Raw genomic sequence first — 16,073 nt, 5'->3', positions numbered from 1 at the left:
AACTTGCAGGCATCTTCTCTGTTTCAAAACATTTGATCAAGGAAATGAGTTTCTTGCAGCAGTTTATTTCTTTTTTCAATTAGCTCGGCAGGTTACATTTTCAGCAAGTTCACAGTATAACCAGGGTGAACAGAACCACAGTTCTGGATTCATGCCTAAAGATAGACATATGGATATATACTCAAAAAACGAGAGCTGTTGCATTGTCACTTCACTACAACAAACCTCTTCCTGTCCCTTTTGCAAAGTTTCATTGCTGGCTGCACCGCAGTAAAGGAGCACAAGCAGTACCTCCTCGCCACTATTGTCTGTGAGAACAGATTTAGTTATCTTTTATTTTCTCGGGTCTGTCTTACAAGTTGTGGGCTCTCTCTGTGGATACCCCTATTTGTCCTCTGGAGCTTCCTCCATGTGGGCTGCCTCTAGGCAGCAGGGGGCCATACCTACAGAATCTACACGTGGCCCAGAAGCATGGCAACGTCTTTGGAGACATTCATCCACTCTCTGGACCCAAAGAGCTTACCCAGAGTTCTGCAGATACAGTCTGGGATCTACTATCAAGGTAGGGTGAATGTAGGCAGACTGAGGTGACCTGGATTTCTGGGCATGGCAGCACCGCATTGGTTGCTTGGGTGCTCTGGCTTGGGCCCAGTGTGAAGGGCTGAGAGTAACTAATCTATTTTATCATTTATGAAACTTAATGCAATACCACTTTGTATTTCTCAATCCAGAAATGGCAATCGCCATCACGGCATAATGTAAGCCACATTGAGCCTGCAAATAGGTGGGAAAATGTGGGATACAAATGCGACAAATAAATAAATAATGTTGAATTCCAGTTGCTGGGTCTTATCTCACATTTATAAACTGGAAAAACTGTGTTGTTTTTATTTCTTATCAACCTTAGACAGCATTTGATCATTACACTATCAAACAAAAATAAAGAGTATATATGAAATAAATGTTACCTGGTTCTGTAGTACTGGGTTAAGCTCATTGCCTGATCCTGAAATAGGCCTAGCAGCAGGCCTGGGGATATATCACATTTATGCAGGGTTCTAGGGTGAGAGAAAATTTTCTGGCAGTTAACTTGATTTTGCAGAGATGCTGTTTAACTTCCAGAACTGCTTTCCAAAATATGGTTTGCAGTTTATCACTTCTGGCACAGGATGTTTTCATTCTGAATTTTTCATTTTGCATCCACAAAATTCTAAAAAAGGAATTTTATAACAGGGCATCTAAAAGTCATTCTTTAAAATGCATCTATTTTATGCTTAAGACTGCACTAAATAACATAGTATCCCAGATACTTATAATGAGGTCAAAAATCAACCTATAACAAGGGTAAATAAACCACCAATATTCTATTTATTTTTAGGCTGGTCTTCAGACAGTGAGCTCAGTAAAAATGCTTTATTACTGGCATATCACCAAATTCTTCATAGATCCATTTTTAATGCTATTTTAAATTTCCAAAAAATACTGTTTAGCTTATGGTTTTCAGAACCCTTATTTTATCAACCTCACTTTAATATTCCCTTATTTCTTATTTGTCCTGTTTGTCCTAATTAGATTGTAAGCTCTGTCGAGCAGGGACTGTCTCTTTATGTTCAAGTGTACAGCGCTGCGTACATCTAGTAGCGCTATAGAAATGATAAGTAGTAGTAGTAGTATAAATATAAATCAACATATGCGTCCAGCTTCTCTTACATAAGCACACAAATGTGGAATGCACTACCAAATGTCATAAAAACAATGCACGACCTAACAAACTTCTGAAAATCACTAAAAACCAACTTGTTCAAAAAGGCTTACCACAATGATCCATCCTAAATACCAGACAACAAAATTTATACCAGAACTGAACAAAACTGAACGCTCTATACTTGATTGCTTAGATACTTTGTCACTAATGAACTTTAACGCAATACCACTTTATTTCTTATTCCGGTAATGAACTCTCCATACCTAACTGCTTAATTTACTCTATCACTTATGAACTTTAATGCAATATCACTTTGAATTTCTCATTCCGGAAATGGCGATCGCCATTACGGCATAATGTAAGCCACATTGAGGCTGCAAATATGTGGAAAAATGTGGGATACAAATGCAACAAATAAATAAATAAATAAATAAATAGTAGTAGTAGGTTTTCAATTTGGTTTAGAAGCACTTAGCTTTAATAACTTGGCTTCTGTAAATACAACATAGGTGTCCTGTGTGACTCTATAAAAATAAGCCCCGATTTAAAGCTGTTCTGGGGCCAGTGTAAATGTGTGCATGTACCCTCTACATAGACACATGTGTATTATAAAGCACAGGTGCTCACACATCTGTAATTCCTACACACAGTACCCCTTCTCATTCTATTACTTTAGTGCCTAAATGTAAGTGTCATTTGTGAAACTAACTGGTCGATATTCAAAACGATTTAACCAACGAGAAATGGCCACTGATTGGTTAACTTGTTTGATCAGGGCTCTCTGCTAATTTTTTTTTTTAATTGAAAGAAGTCTTTATTCAAACATGGGAGAATAGACAAAACGCTAACAATTAAGCAATTATTGACACAGTACAGAGTTTCAATGTCAACGATTTTCAAACTTATAACATCCAAGAGTTGGCAATAATATGCTCCCACCATATATGAAACATTTTATAATAAACTTCAATGTTTTTAAGATTTAATACAGGTATACCCACCTCCCCCCCCCCCACACAAAACAAAGAAGAAAGAGATTAGTTAAAAGCGAAAAAAAGGGAAAAAAACGTCCACCCACCCCCAAGTGAAAACTGGCTATTTTGGGGGCGTTCCGGGGACGGAGTCAGCACTTGGCCGGTTAAGTGCTGACATTCAGTCCTTAACCAGCCAAGGTAACCGCATAAAACACAGTCCTATCTTTGGGGTACTTTTCCTAAGCTGCTGTAAAAAGGGGGCCTGCGCTCGCATCAGCACGTGTTTTTGATGTGCGCTGAGGCCCCCTTTTACTGCAGCGGGTAAAAAGCTGTATGTTTAAAAAAAAAAAAAGAAAGAAATGGTTGTGAGGTAAGTAAACCACTTACCATGTGGCCATTTCAGGGGGGGGGGAGCACTTAGTGCCACCCATCGAGGTAGTGGTAAGGGCTCCTGTGCTAACCTGGCGGTAACCGGGCAGCACGCGGCACTGTCCGATTACTGCCGGGTAAACATCGGCACTACAAAAATAGAAAATCTTTTTATAGCGTTGGAAACAGTGCGTGCCTGGGGTGGGAAGTACTGCCGGGCTGCTGCGGTAGCCCAGTGTTAGTTCCTGTTTGGCTTGTGATAAGCCCACGGTGGGCTTACTGCCATTTAGTAAAAGGGCGATCAAACTGAAGTAGAGGCTGGCCAACAGACACTCCAACCCAGGAAGTTGTGCTTAAAAGATGCTTTGGGCCCTATTTACTAAGGCGCGTTAGCGGTTTTTAACTCACAATTAGCACATGCGCTAACCGTGTAGGTGCCTATAGGGATATTGTAGGCACATACACTGTTAACGTGTATTGAAAATGTTAACGCGCCTATAACGCAGCTTAGTCAACAGGGCCCTTTATTTGCTGCTTAGACAAGGGGACCCAACACGGTCTGTGTTTTGGCGCAATCGAACTTAGTAAAAGAACCCCTTTATGCAGCAACCCACAGGCGGTTAAGCTCTGAATATTGATGTAACATAGTAACATAGTAGATGACGGCAGAAAAAGACCTGCACGGTCCATCCAGTCTGCCCAACAAGATAAACTCATATGTGCTACTTCTTGTGTATACCTTACCTTGATTTGTACCTGCCATTTTCAGGGCACAGACCGTAGAAGTCTTGCCCAGCACTAGCCCCGCCTCCCATACACCAGTCCCGCCTCCCAATCTCTGCTAAGCTTCTGAGGATCCATTCCTTCTGAACAGGATTCCTTTATGTTTATCCCATGCATGCTTGAATCAGCTGTGTGTTAGCCAGCTCCACATAAACTGGATATTCAGGGCCGAAGCCTGGACGTGGCCCAGCATTAAATATCTGGGAATAACGCTGGCAGTGGTCAGCAAACCACTCCTTACCACCGGCTGAATATTTACCCTAAAATGATAGAATCAATGGCGAATGGTACCCATACATTGCTAATGCTAGTTGGGCGCCAGTTTGTAAAATGATTGAAAACCCATTGTTTTGTTAAGGCTTTTTAGAAGAGGAAGGGTAAGTCTTTATATTATTTTAATGTTTTGCATGTGCCTCTCTGGACAGATAAGATTTTAGATTTATCCCCTATTGTTTGTGTTGTATTATTTATGAATGTGTACTTGTGCAGGATATAAATGTTAAATAAATAAAACTAGCACTGTTCTGTAATGTGCAATGTTCTGTATTGTGTAATGTGCCCCAGTGGGCTGGGGCATAGGCGGGGCTGTAAATTATGTGCTGAAGTTTCACATTTAAGACTGTGCATGCATGCCTGCTATTGACATGGCGTAGGTCAGCACAGCTAATTGTAGGTGCGTAGAGGTCAATTTTCTGAGTGCCCAGATCCCTTTATGGAATTCATGCTCAGCAACCTGCATCTAGGTGCCTATCTTTCCCCTCTACATGTTTAGCTTACATATGTACACGTGTGCATACAGCTATGTGATTTTAGAAAAGTTTCTTTTCTGCATGTGAATGAGGCTTTACATGTGGAAAAGCCTTTCCAAAATGACCTCCTGAATGTGTCTGTATGTTGTAAAATGACCTTTAGGGTGAACGGTCTATTTTTGTGGAACTGTTTATCAGTGTCTTTAACAGCAGCTCAGAATTATATCTGTCTTCAAGAAAGAACCAAATCACAAAAAAATCAGATCTTGTTCACCATCAAAATAACAAGCAATACCTTGACAAAAAAGTGATGATGAAAAACAATAAGTTACTCAGGAAAAACGCATGCAACAATTATCAAAAAAGTGGAGGAAAGACCCTCATAAAACTGGTACAAAAAGACCCATAAAATAGATCATGGGGGCTGCAAATCAAATTGTATTCAGTGAAAAAGTAATCAGAGCTCTAGACCTATGCTTGGTTTTTCACTGGATACAATTTGAATGTGTTGTTGGTGGGTTTCATTTCATTTTCAGCAAGGATTAGGAGTAGATCTTCACTTTTCTTCAGACGGTTGGGAGTAGTTGGATCTCGTGTCATGCATCCAGACCAATCTTTAGTGTCACGATTGAAAAGACAAGACATTGAAGACTTTGTTATCTATTCATTAATTAAAAGACTCCTGAAGCAGGCTGTAGGCCGAAACACAGTTACTGTGTCGAGTCTATGATCAATAAATCTTCTTGAAGCATCAAGTTTGTTTCCCTCGTCTCTGGAGTCTGTGGTCCATTTCCCACTACATTTTTTGCTTGTACTACATTTCGTGGGCTTCTTTGAGTTCTCCACCTTCGGTGGATTTCCTTTGAATAAATTTGGGAATGCTTATGAAACACCCATTTCCCTGCCCATAACCACACCCCTTTTGAACTGTGCAGTTTAGTTGCAGTTCATTACAGAATACGCTTAGCGAGTTATGTGTGTAAATTCTAATTATTGCCAATTAGTGCTCATTATTGCTTGTTAAGTGCTGTTAACAATGCTGATTGGCTTGTTAAGCCAATTAAGTTACACATGCCATTTTGGAATACGCTTAGATTTTGGCACGGATCTCTAGGCGCACTATATAGAATCTGGGGTATCTTGTATCCTTCAATATCAGGCCATAAAAATATCAGGCCATTCATATGATGTCATTTTATAAAAATGACATGCTGAAAAATGGGGATGATTTGATTTTATTTGCTTAAGGCTCGATTTAAAAAATATGTACTGTGCACATCTTATTTTTAAAGAAACAGTACAAAAAAACAAAACAAATGAAAAAATCTCTCTGTAAACATAACAAAAAAAATCAAGGACAGCTGCTTTTACTAAACTACGGTAAGCGCTAGTGTGTACTTACCACAGCTTAAAATGGCTTACCGCAGGATACCCTCAGGCATACCACAGTATGTTCCAAATTTGCACGCACTACCTGCATGCTAAGAAATATTTTTAATTTTTCTTGGAAGGGGCATGTCTGGGGGTAGATAATATGCATTCCTGCATTAATCAGGGGCCCTTTTACAGAGCGGCGGTAGTTCCGTCCCGAGCCTGTGCCATTTCTGGGGGAAAAAGAAACCCCCGGAAATGGCTTATGTGGCGGTAACCGGGCATTGCCGTATGCTGCCCAGTTACCACCTGGTTAGTGCAGGAGCCCTTATTGCCACCTCAATGGGTGGTGGTAAGGGCTTCCCATTGCATGGCCATGCAGTAAGAGTTCTCTTACCGCATGGCCATGTATGCCTGGGGTGTTTTTACCTGCTGCAGTAAAAAGGGCCCTGGCGTGCAGGAAAACAGCCTCCGCTGCCAACGCAGGGTCCTTTTTCCCGCAGATTTGTAAAAGGGCCCCTTAGTGTGTCTGCATTAGCTTGAGCTAATTGGTTAGCGCAGAATTACCACATGAGCCTTTAGCCCAACATGGGCTTACCACTCGCTAAAAAGGAAGTACAGCTGGGCTACCGCAGCAGTTCCACGATAGTTTCCACCCCCAGTGCGCCGTCATATCCACAGCTACAAAAATGTTTATTTTTCTAGCGCCGGTGTGTACCCTGCAGTAATTAGACACTGCTGTGTGCTACCTGGTTACCGCCGGGTTAGCACGGGAGCCCTTATCAACCTCAATGGATGGTGGTAAGGGCTCCCTCCCCCCCCCCCCCCCGAAATGGCCACATGGCAAGTGCTTCACTTGCTGCATGGCCATTTCCTGAAAAAAAGAAAGTCCTACCTTTTACCCGCTGCAGTAAAATGGGGCTTCGGCGCACATCAAAAACACGCACTAACTCTAGCGCAGACCCCCTTTCGCCACAGCTTGGGAAAGGGGCCCTTAGCGCGTACAGATTTCAAAGTTACTGAAGGATGCCTGAGCACATCCTGCAGTACTTCATCCTTTGCTGTGTTAGCAACACATGATTGCCTGATGCAGCTTGGTAAAGGGCCCCTGAGTTTCTTTGATCATCAAGTTTGCACTCTGGTTCATAAAGTCATTCATGGAAATGCTCCGGCCTACATGTCAGACCATATTGATTTGCCACCCAGGAGCGCTAAAAGATCATCATGCACATTCCTGGGACTTAATTTCCCTAGTTGTAAAGGTCTAAAGTACAAACTAGTACATGCGTCCTGCTTTTCCTACATTGGCACGCAGTTGTGGAATGCATTACCACTTGATCTGAAAAATATTCACGACCTAATCAACTTTCGAAAATCACTAAAGACTTTTCTTTTTAATAAGACTTACCATAATAATCAATAATAGGAATTCCAATGCATCATTACTTACTTGATGGTCTGACTGTTTCTGATTTACTGAATTGTTTATATCCATTATGCTATACTTGTTTTTTTTTTATGCAACCAATTGTTTATCTACTCTTGAATGGTGCTTGAAATGATGTATTATTGTAAGCCACATTGAGTCTGCAAATAGGTGGGAAAATGTGGGATACAAATGCAATAAATAAATACCTTAAATTTCATTAGGATGTGCCTTGTTTTCCGGTTTCTTGTTCAACTCTCTAAGGGGCCCTTTTACTAAGTCGTGGGAGGTCTAACGTGCAGGTAGTATGTGCAAATTGACCCTATCGCAAGGGTAGCATGGACACGCTGTGCTAGTTTCGAAGTTGGCGTGCGCTGTTTCCTGCGGTAGAAAAAAAAATTCTATTTTCTACCTTGGGGGTGTTCCTGGCAGTAATCAGCAGTGCAGCTACATTGGTGTACACTGCTTGATTACCGCAGGAGTAGCATGTGAGCCCTTACCACCAAGTAAATAGGTGGCATTAAAGGTTCAGGCAGTAAATAGCCTCACACTACTTTTCATTTTCCCAGCCGCAGTAAAAAGTGGCCCAGTGCGTGCCAATTTCATGTGCTCAAACTAGCGCTGGCCACTTTTCACCGCGGCTTAGTAAAAGAGCTCCTAAGTGCAAAGGTGAAAAACACACACAGGCCTTCTTGTCCAGACTTGTGCGGCTTTTACAGTAGTGTATCAAAGGGCGGGGCGGTGGGGGTGGTCCACTCCAGGGTACACTGCAGGAGGGATGCAGGGGAGCAGCTGTGCAGCTGTCAGCTCCGCTGGTTCCCTGCTCCTTCTGCTTTTACTTCCTGTTCCGTGGCAGAAGGAGCAGAGAATCAGCACAGCCGACAGCCAAGCAGCTGCTCCCAGCACCCCAGCAGGTAAGGGGCTTGGAGGTGATGCGCCGGGGGTGGTGGTGATGTACCGGGGGGGGGGGGGGGGGGGGGGGAAATGGATGATGCTGCACCTGGGGGAGTGCACAGTGGCGATTCATCCCAGGTAGCAGTTGACCAAGAACGCCACTGGGCTTTCAGAAATTTTATTAAAGCATGCTAGGTTTTGCAGTTGCCACGCTTAAACACAGGTGCAAATGTGACGTGGCAACTATTGGGAGTTTGCCCAGCATTCATGTTGCCGTTCCTGCAGTTGAATGTCCATTAGTGCACCGTATGCTAGGTGCAATTAGAGGCCCTTTTACAAAGAAGCGTTAAGCCCAATGTGGGCATACCGCATGCTATGCCGGAACTACTGCTGGCCCAATGTGGCTGCTGGCAGTAGTTTTGGCTCGACCGCGTGCCATTTCTGGCGCTCTTTGAACTTTTTTTTGTAGCACAGTGCTAACCTGGCAGTAATTGGGTATTGCTGCGCTAGCCTTTACCGCCACCTCAATGGCCACACTGCATGGCCACAAAATAGAAATGACAAGGGGCAAAGTATTGGCGTGTAGTCTTCCTTATCAAAGAACCAGTCTCCAAAATGACTTAAAAGACATGCCCGATTATACCGCCTTAGATCTGGTAAACCCAACTCCCCTTGTCCCCAAGACCCCATTAATAAAGACAACGGGAGCTTAGCCTTCTTCCCTCCCCAACCATAACACCTAATTAGACTATAAAGCAATTTAAGATATCGCTGACGTATATAAAGAGGCAGTAACTGTAACCGGTACAACCATCTAGGGAACTCCACCATACGAAATAACTGGATTCGCCCAGATAGCGTAAGAGGCAAAGACACCCATACTCGCAACCGCTCTTCCGTGAACCTTAGTAATCATGTGACATTCAAATGGTATGAATGCAACACTTGCATGGACAAAGGCCCAACTAGAGAAAAGAACCCCTTGCCCATTGAAGAGGAAAATTCGACCCCCCACTCCTGTCGCTGGGCTTCCCCAGAGGCCAACGCCAGGGACTTAGTGTTGTTAAGCTTAAAGCCAGCAAAATCCCGATACTCATGAAAGAGTTCCAACAGAGCAGGCAATGACCTAAAGGGATCAGTAAGATGTACCAGGAGGCCATCCGCAAAAGCCGACAGAAGAAACCTCAAAGAACCTACCGGTACATACAGTAAGTACATAAGTATTGCCATAAGTATTGCCCAGCATCCTGTTTTCAACAGTGGCCAATCCAGGTCACAAATACCCGGCAAGATCCCAAAAATGTACAAAACATTTTATACTGCTTATCCCACGTCACGTCTGCTCCAAAGTGCCCACTTCATGTTGCGCAAATTTTAAGGCCTCTTCCGCTGAAGTAAAAAGTTTCTGTGCCCCTTTATACCAAATCTTTAATCGAGCAGGGTACAGCAGAGCAAATTGGACCTTTCTGGAGAACAATAAATTGCAAACTTCTCTGAATGCCCGCCGCTGTGTGGACACCCCAGCAGAAAAATCTTGAAAGCAGCGAATTGTAGAATTTTCATATTGTAAGGGCCCTGTCTGTCGAGTAGCACGAAAAGTTTCCTGGGCAGCGGAGATGTTGGAATGGGATTTTGGGGAAGGTTTCCGTATTCCCTTTCTGGGCGATTTGCAGGATTCGGTGAATGTTAACTCCATTTCCACAAAGTGGTTTAAGGATGTGGTTCACCAGAATTTACAGGATTAAATCCTGAAAGGGTGGATAGCTGGCCCTTTTGAGCGGTAGCTTCTTATGGTCTTCACCATGTTCCTACTGGCTATCATCCCTAAGAAGGAACAGAGAAAATTTTGCCTCATTCACAATGTTTCATTCTTCCCTGGGCAATCAGTGAATGATGGTATCCTGAGGGAACTGTGTACTGTCCGCTATGCCTTTTATGACTGTGCCCTGCGCCTAGTATTGTGAAAATGATGAGGCTACTGTGATGATGAAACTCCCCCCTCAGGATCCCAGGTCCCTCTTTCCCTTTAGTGACTCACCCAGCCCTTCTCCCTGGACATTTTAGGGGAACAGCACCCTCTAGGGGCCTAACCAGGGTAGGACAGCCTCTTCCTTCTCACAGTATGTAGAGCGGGGAGAGGGGTCCTTTTGGCGAAGGTGGATATTGAGTCGGCCTTTCGCCCTTTGCCCATTCATCCCTCTTCTTTTCCTCTGCTTGGGGAGATTTTATTTCAACAGATGTCTTCCTATGGGGTGTGCTGTATCCTGTTCATTGTTTGAGGTCTTTAGCACCTTCCTGCAGTGGGTAATGATGCTCAGGGCCTGCATGGATACTGTGCTCCATTATCTGGACTACTACTTGTTTGTGGGGCTGGAGGATTGCAGCGATTGCAGTACCCTATTGAGAATATTTGTTGAGGTGGCATGAGATTTTGGTTTCCCACTGAGGGCCCTGCCCCTGTTCTTACCTTTCTAGGCATCAAAATAGACTCTAGGGCTATGGTCACCAGGCTCCCTGTAAAGAAGGTGAGCCAGCTGCTTAGTGTGATTGATTTGGCCCTGCAAGCCAAGAAGGTGACATTGCGTGTGGTGCAATCCTTGCTTGGAAGCTTGAATTTTGCCTGTCGGGTGATCCCTATGGGCAGGGCCTTCTCCAGGCGCTTGGCAGCCATAAATGCTGGTATCCGTAAGCCACATCACTTTCTCCGCTTGCTGCTGGGTGTGCGCTTGAACCTGTGCACGAGGTGTTCCTTTCTGCTGGGTTACAATGGGAGGCAGGCAATTCAGGGGGAGGAGCAGTCCAATGTGGACTTGGAGTTTTCTCCAATGTGACAGATAGGATTGCCTCTGAACTTTGGCCTCTCCGGCTCTGCAATCGGTCCATCCTATTTTGGTGTGATAATAAAGGGGTAGTGGAGGTGATTAAAGGGGTTTATGAGGGAGTTGGTATTACGATGACTGAAGTTGAACCAAATGCGATTGCTGACTCTTTATCTCGTTTGCAGTTCATAAGATTCTGGAGTTTGTTGCCAACTGCACAGGAGGAGGGAACACTCATGCCAGCCCAACTGTGGGACCTGGGCAGGAGGCAGTGTGATCATTGATGAAGTCTTCAATGGCATCTTCCATGTGAGACTGCTATGTGGATGATCATATGAGGTTATGTGCTTTTTTGCAAGATCGGGGTTGGTCTTCGGGACCTGCCAAGGACTCTTTAATAGCAAAATATGTGGTGCGTGAAATTGATAGGCCTGTCCAAAGGAGTGGTGTCCAAACATATGGCCAGCTTTACATTGTTTAGCCAGCCTTTAGTTGGGGAAATCCTTCTTTGGGATTCCTGGTGTGGCACATGTTTCATGGCTGGGGGAGGCAGGTGATGGTCTGTCCCAACGCTAGGTGACGAATCTTGCATGAGAGACTCCTTTGTCTCTTTGGCGTTTTGCTGGGTGTGACTTTTTTGGCTTATGAAAAGATGCTGTTTGGGGCTGCCTTTTCTTTGGCATTTTTGGGGCCTTCAGAGTGAGCGAGCTGTTGGCTGATGGTGGGACCAAGGATGCATTGCGGGGCTTGTGGCCGAGTCAGGTCTCCTGCATGGAAGACTCATTGCATTTATTTATAGCCCAATCAAAAACAGATCAGGGTGGTTGAGGGCACACAGTGCAATTGCAATGGATCCCAGACAGAGCGCTCTATTACTAGATACTTGCAGGTTAGGCTGGCATTGGGATCTGCTTTTTTAGTGTATGCGGATGAGTCAGCCCTCACTCGTTATTAGTTTTTGGCAGTGCTGAGGAAGGCTGTGGATGTTTTGGGTCAGGATCTGGCTGTTTAGGACACACTCCTTTCAAATAGGTGCAGCAACAAGTGCTGCTGCTGTGAGATTGGGAGATGATGCCATCAAGAAATTTGGTAGATGGGCGTCTCCTGTTTTTCAGGGCTATGTGTGTCTGGGGGATGCGTAGCATCTGGGGTTTTGTTCAATACTATGCGAATTGAGTGGGGGTTCTTCTGTTAGGTTGTGTGTGACCTTGGCCAAGCTAGGCTGGAGTTACCTGTCTTTAGACTTTATGATTCCTGTTTTCTTTGGTGATGGTACACCACGGGTGTCTTTCTTTCTTCTTCTGGTGGGGCCTCGGGTTCCTCCTCTTGACCTGTTCTCTCTTTCAGATGCAGCTGGCCGGTTGCGCTCTATGTGGATTGTGGGATATTTGTTTGTCCACTGGGTGAGTCACAGAGCAATATAGCGCCCTGAAGGTATACACTTGGGCACAGCTCATCTGAATGTGAGGATTTCCTGGCTTGGGAAACATGGAATGAGATGGACTCAATTTCTTCCTTTGATGTACACTTTGCGGTCCCTGCCACGTCACCCTGTGGCTTCAAGGGTAGGATGCAGCTTCTAAACCTGCCGAGGAGACACTGCATGAAGGAAGGCCTAGGGACAATGGGAACCTAAACCTGAGCATTTTCTTCAAAGCATTCCCAGCCATCTCTGGCTTGCGAAGTAGCTGAAAATCCTCTGTAGCTGCCACATAATCACTGGGCAAGCTCTGATATACAATATGTGAATCAGCTTTGTGCCCTGCTACCAAGTTTCTCTTCTAAAAGAGGTTGAAAATGCCTACAACTAGGGAAGAAGTAGTTTTGAGTGTTTTTCTCCCCTCTACATCCTAGGTGTAACTTGTTTCACTGTTCTGCTGCACAAAAGGTTCAAGCCCTCCGGATAGATTAGAAACAGCCAAAAAGTGTCATAAACCCATCACAAATGGAGTAAATCAGTACCGTAGAGCCTAAAGAAATACTACTTTTAAAAGAATTCCATTACGGGTGAAATGGCTTCAAGCCCTTGACATTTTAATGCCTCGGTTTTATATCTGTAAGGTAATTTATTCTCTTTGTTTTCTAGTAGTGCTACTTCTTTCAAAAATGGACTTCCCCGGCTAAATTATAATCTTATCATTAAATTGTGGGGTTTGAAGGGAGAAATGTGATTGTGTCAGCTATAGTAAGATGGAATATCAATAATGCTGATAAAGGGAGGAGAGAAGTTCTCTTCGGTTCTTTGCAGCATTTATTGTCAGAAACGTAGTTTGCATGAACCTCTCTGACAATATTTCAGTTAATAATCCTCTGACAATTGTGGCTAGGATACCATAATCCAGTACCTAGGGTCAAATGAAGTACACTTCATTAATTATCCTAAAAATCATCAAATCGAATGCCATATCATATCAATGTTAGTTGAATGTTCTAATGCATGCTTATTAGGTGTATCATTAGTATTATGCTAACATTGTATTATATCTCTGGTATTTGAATTCCAGTGCTGTTAAATGTGTCTATTTTTGATACTGTTTCATGGTAGTTCTATTATTAGGTTTCAATTTACTGTTTTCAACTTTACCTCATTTTTTGTGTTTATGTCTATTCTTGGTTATTTTACTATTGTTATGCTGTTAACAAAATTGTATGTTTTATGTAAAACTGGAGCTGCTGTACACCGCCTTGGGTGAATCTCTTCATAAAAGCGGTTAATAAATCCCAATAAATAAGTAAAATAGCAAGCTCTTTCCATCACTACAGCAAATCTTTTCCCGCTGTGTATTGGGCTGTAGATATTTCATATTCTGCACTGGTTATAATGTATGCTCTAGAAGTTTGTGATAACGTGAGCCGGTATAGGGCAAGGAACTGACACAAACAAGGTCAGATTTCAGTTTACATAAGAACATAAGAGTAACCATACTGGGTCAGACTTATGTAATGGTCCATCTAGCCCAGTATCCTGTTTTCCAAACAGTGGCCAAACCAGGTCACAAGTACCCGGCAGAAACCCAAATTGTGGCAACACTCCATACTACAAATCCCAGTGCAAGCAGTTGCTTCCCATGTCTGACTCCAGTGGTGTAGCTATGTGGGGCCATGGGGGCCTGGGCTCCCACAAATTTCCTATGGGCCCCTGGTTTTAGTGGTGGGGGTCCTGGCATGCTCAATTTCACTAAAAGGAGCGTGTAGGACGTGAGGGGAAGAAAGAACAGGGTAGGCAACATGGCGTCGCTGGAGACTGGTGCTGGACAATGCTTCAGCTGGCGGGGGTTGAGGACCCCCACCAGCCAAGGTATTTGCTGTGGCATTGGGTGGGGAGTGGCAGGACGGTGGAGGGGGTGGCGAGGCGGGGGGGGGGGGGCAGAAGACCAAAATGTGCCCCCCCACCTCAAGATCTGGCCCCCTCCCACCACGAGGTCTGGCTACACCCTTATCTGTCTCAGTAGCAGACTATGGGCTTTTCCTCCAGAAATTTGTCTAAACCTTTTTAAAACCCAGATACACTAACCGCTATTACCACATCCTCTGGCAAAGAGTTCCAGAGCTTAACTATTCGTTGAGTGAAAAAATATTTCCTCCTATTTGTTTTAAAAGTATTTCCATGTAACTTCCTTGTGTGTGTGGAATTGTGTGGTTGAGGTTCAAAAGGAAAAACATACAGAAACCTGTTCCTCTCACTGGCTGTTAGTTCAGGAGTACATATAAAGTAGGTTGGACTTCATTAGATAGCAAAAGAGAGGAACTGGCTCCTACCAGAGTACAGAAGAATCACAGCGGGGCCTCAGTAAGGGGTTTTGCACTATTCTAGCAGTTACAGCATGGTAAACAGTGTTGCCAGGGCTGCGGGTTTCTCGCCCAATTGGGCTGCTTTCCGCGAGCCGCTGCGGCTTTTTCACACCGCATGCGGGTTGTGGAATTTTGGGCAGCTTTTTTAAGCCCCACTGGCTGTTTTTTCACCCACTGCGGTTTTTTTCCCCGTGGCTACCGGCCGCGGGTTGGCTGGTTTTCCCGCAGCTGCGGCCAGTAGAAGCCCCACGGAGGCAGGCTTAATGACGTCATTTGTATGCAAATGACCTCATTGATATTTATTAATGATGTCATTCATATGCAGATTGACTCATTAATATTTATTAATGATGTTATTCACATGCAAATTGACTTTGTGTGGTTTTGGACTGGCTTTGGGCGTGACAAATTTTTTCCATCTGGCAACACTGAATTGGTAAACTGCTCATTAAATGCTTTTTGTACTAGGTGATGGGGCACGGGCAGAAAATGTCATCCAGATAGTGGTAAAGTCCTGCATTACGCTACAATAACTGCTAATTCTACCATACTTTGGCAAAAGGGCTCCAGTGTTCACAGCGTTTGCTAAGTAAAAAGCTATTCCTACCTCATGGCCGATTTTCTGGTCCTTCAAACATATGTTCTTCCTGCTCTAGATCTCTCTGTCTTTCCCCATTCCTGGGTTTTTATTTCCCCTGGCTAAACCATGCCCTCCTGGCTAAGATTCCCATGCCTAGGCCTCTTAAGATAGTCTTAGGAAGGAGTGTGCTTAAGGGAGACCAGTATCTTCCTAGACACTCTGTCACAAACCATTAATCCTGAGATTCTTCTAGCTACTTTTTGAATTCCTTGGAGGAGCCATATTTTTAAGAGATGTAAGGAAATAATAAAATCAGAGATTTTATAGTGACTATCTTAGAGAGGAGGTGTCTCAGTTGACAGGATAAGACACTTGTTTGTGAGGGAACTGGGTCTTTTCTTTCTCCCTTTCCTTGGACTGAGTATTGGAATAGAGAGAAGTCCATGATGGTAGGTTGGTGTGGGTTCTGATGAGGAACTGCAGAGGAGAAACGGCTTAAGGAGATTGTGTTAAGAGGAAAAGGCTGGCGAGGAGTCTGGCCACTAGCCCAGGGAGAAGCCACAAGAGTCCAAGGAACAGGGCAATATTAATCCTTTGATGGGTCCTAAGCA

At 44.0% G+C, this 16,073-nt stretch overlaps 1 protein-coding gene across 1 annotated transcript in view; it reads left to right on the top strand.

Moving 5' to 3' along the window:
• The first annotated feature begins 453 nt into the window (after window positions 1-453).
• THEMIS (thymocyte selection associated) overlaps window positions 454-16,073 on the top strand; it is a 127,472-nt gene continuing 111,852 nt past the window's right edge. Inside the window, exon 1 of the mRNA XM_030195214.1 lies at window positions 454-562. Within this exon, the coding sequence (XP_030051074.1) occupies window positions 472-562 (91 nt within the window). The 5' untranslated portion in view covers window positions 454-471. The remainder of the gene's footprint in view (window positions 563-16,073) is intronic.

The sequence above is a fragment of the Microcaecilia unicolor genome, chromosome 3 (assembly GCF_901765095.1).
Source record: "Microcaecilia unicolor chromosome 3, aMicUni1.1, whole genome shotgun sequence".
NCBI classification, from domain to species: domain Eukaryota; kingdom Metazoa; phylum Chordata; class Amphibia; order Gymnophiona; family Siphonopidae; genus Microcaecilia; species Microcaecilia unicolor.
This window is presented reverse-complemented; position numbering and strand designations above follow the sequence as displayed.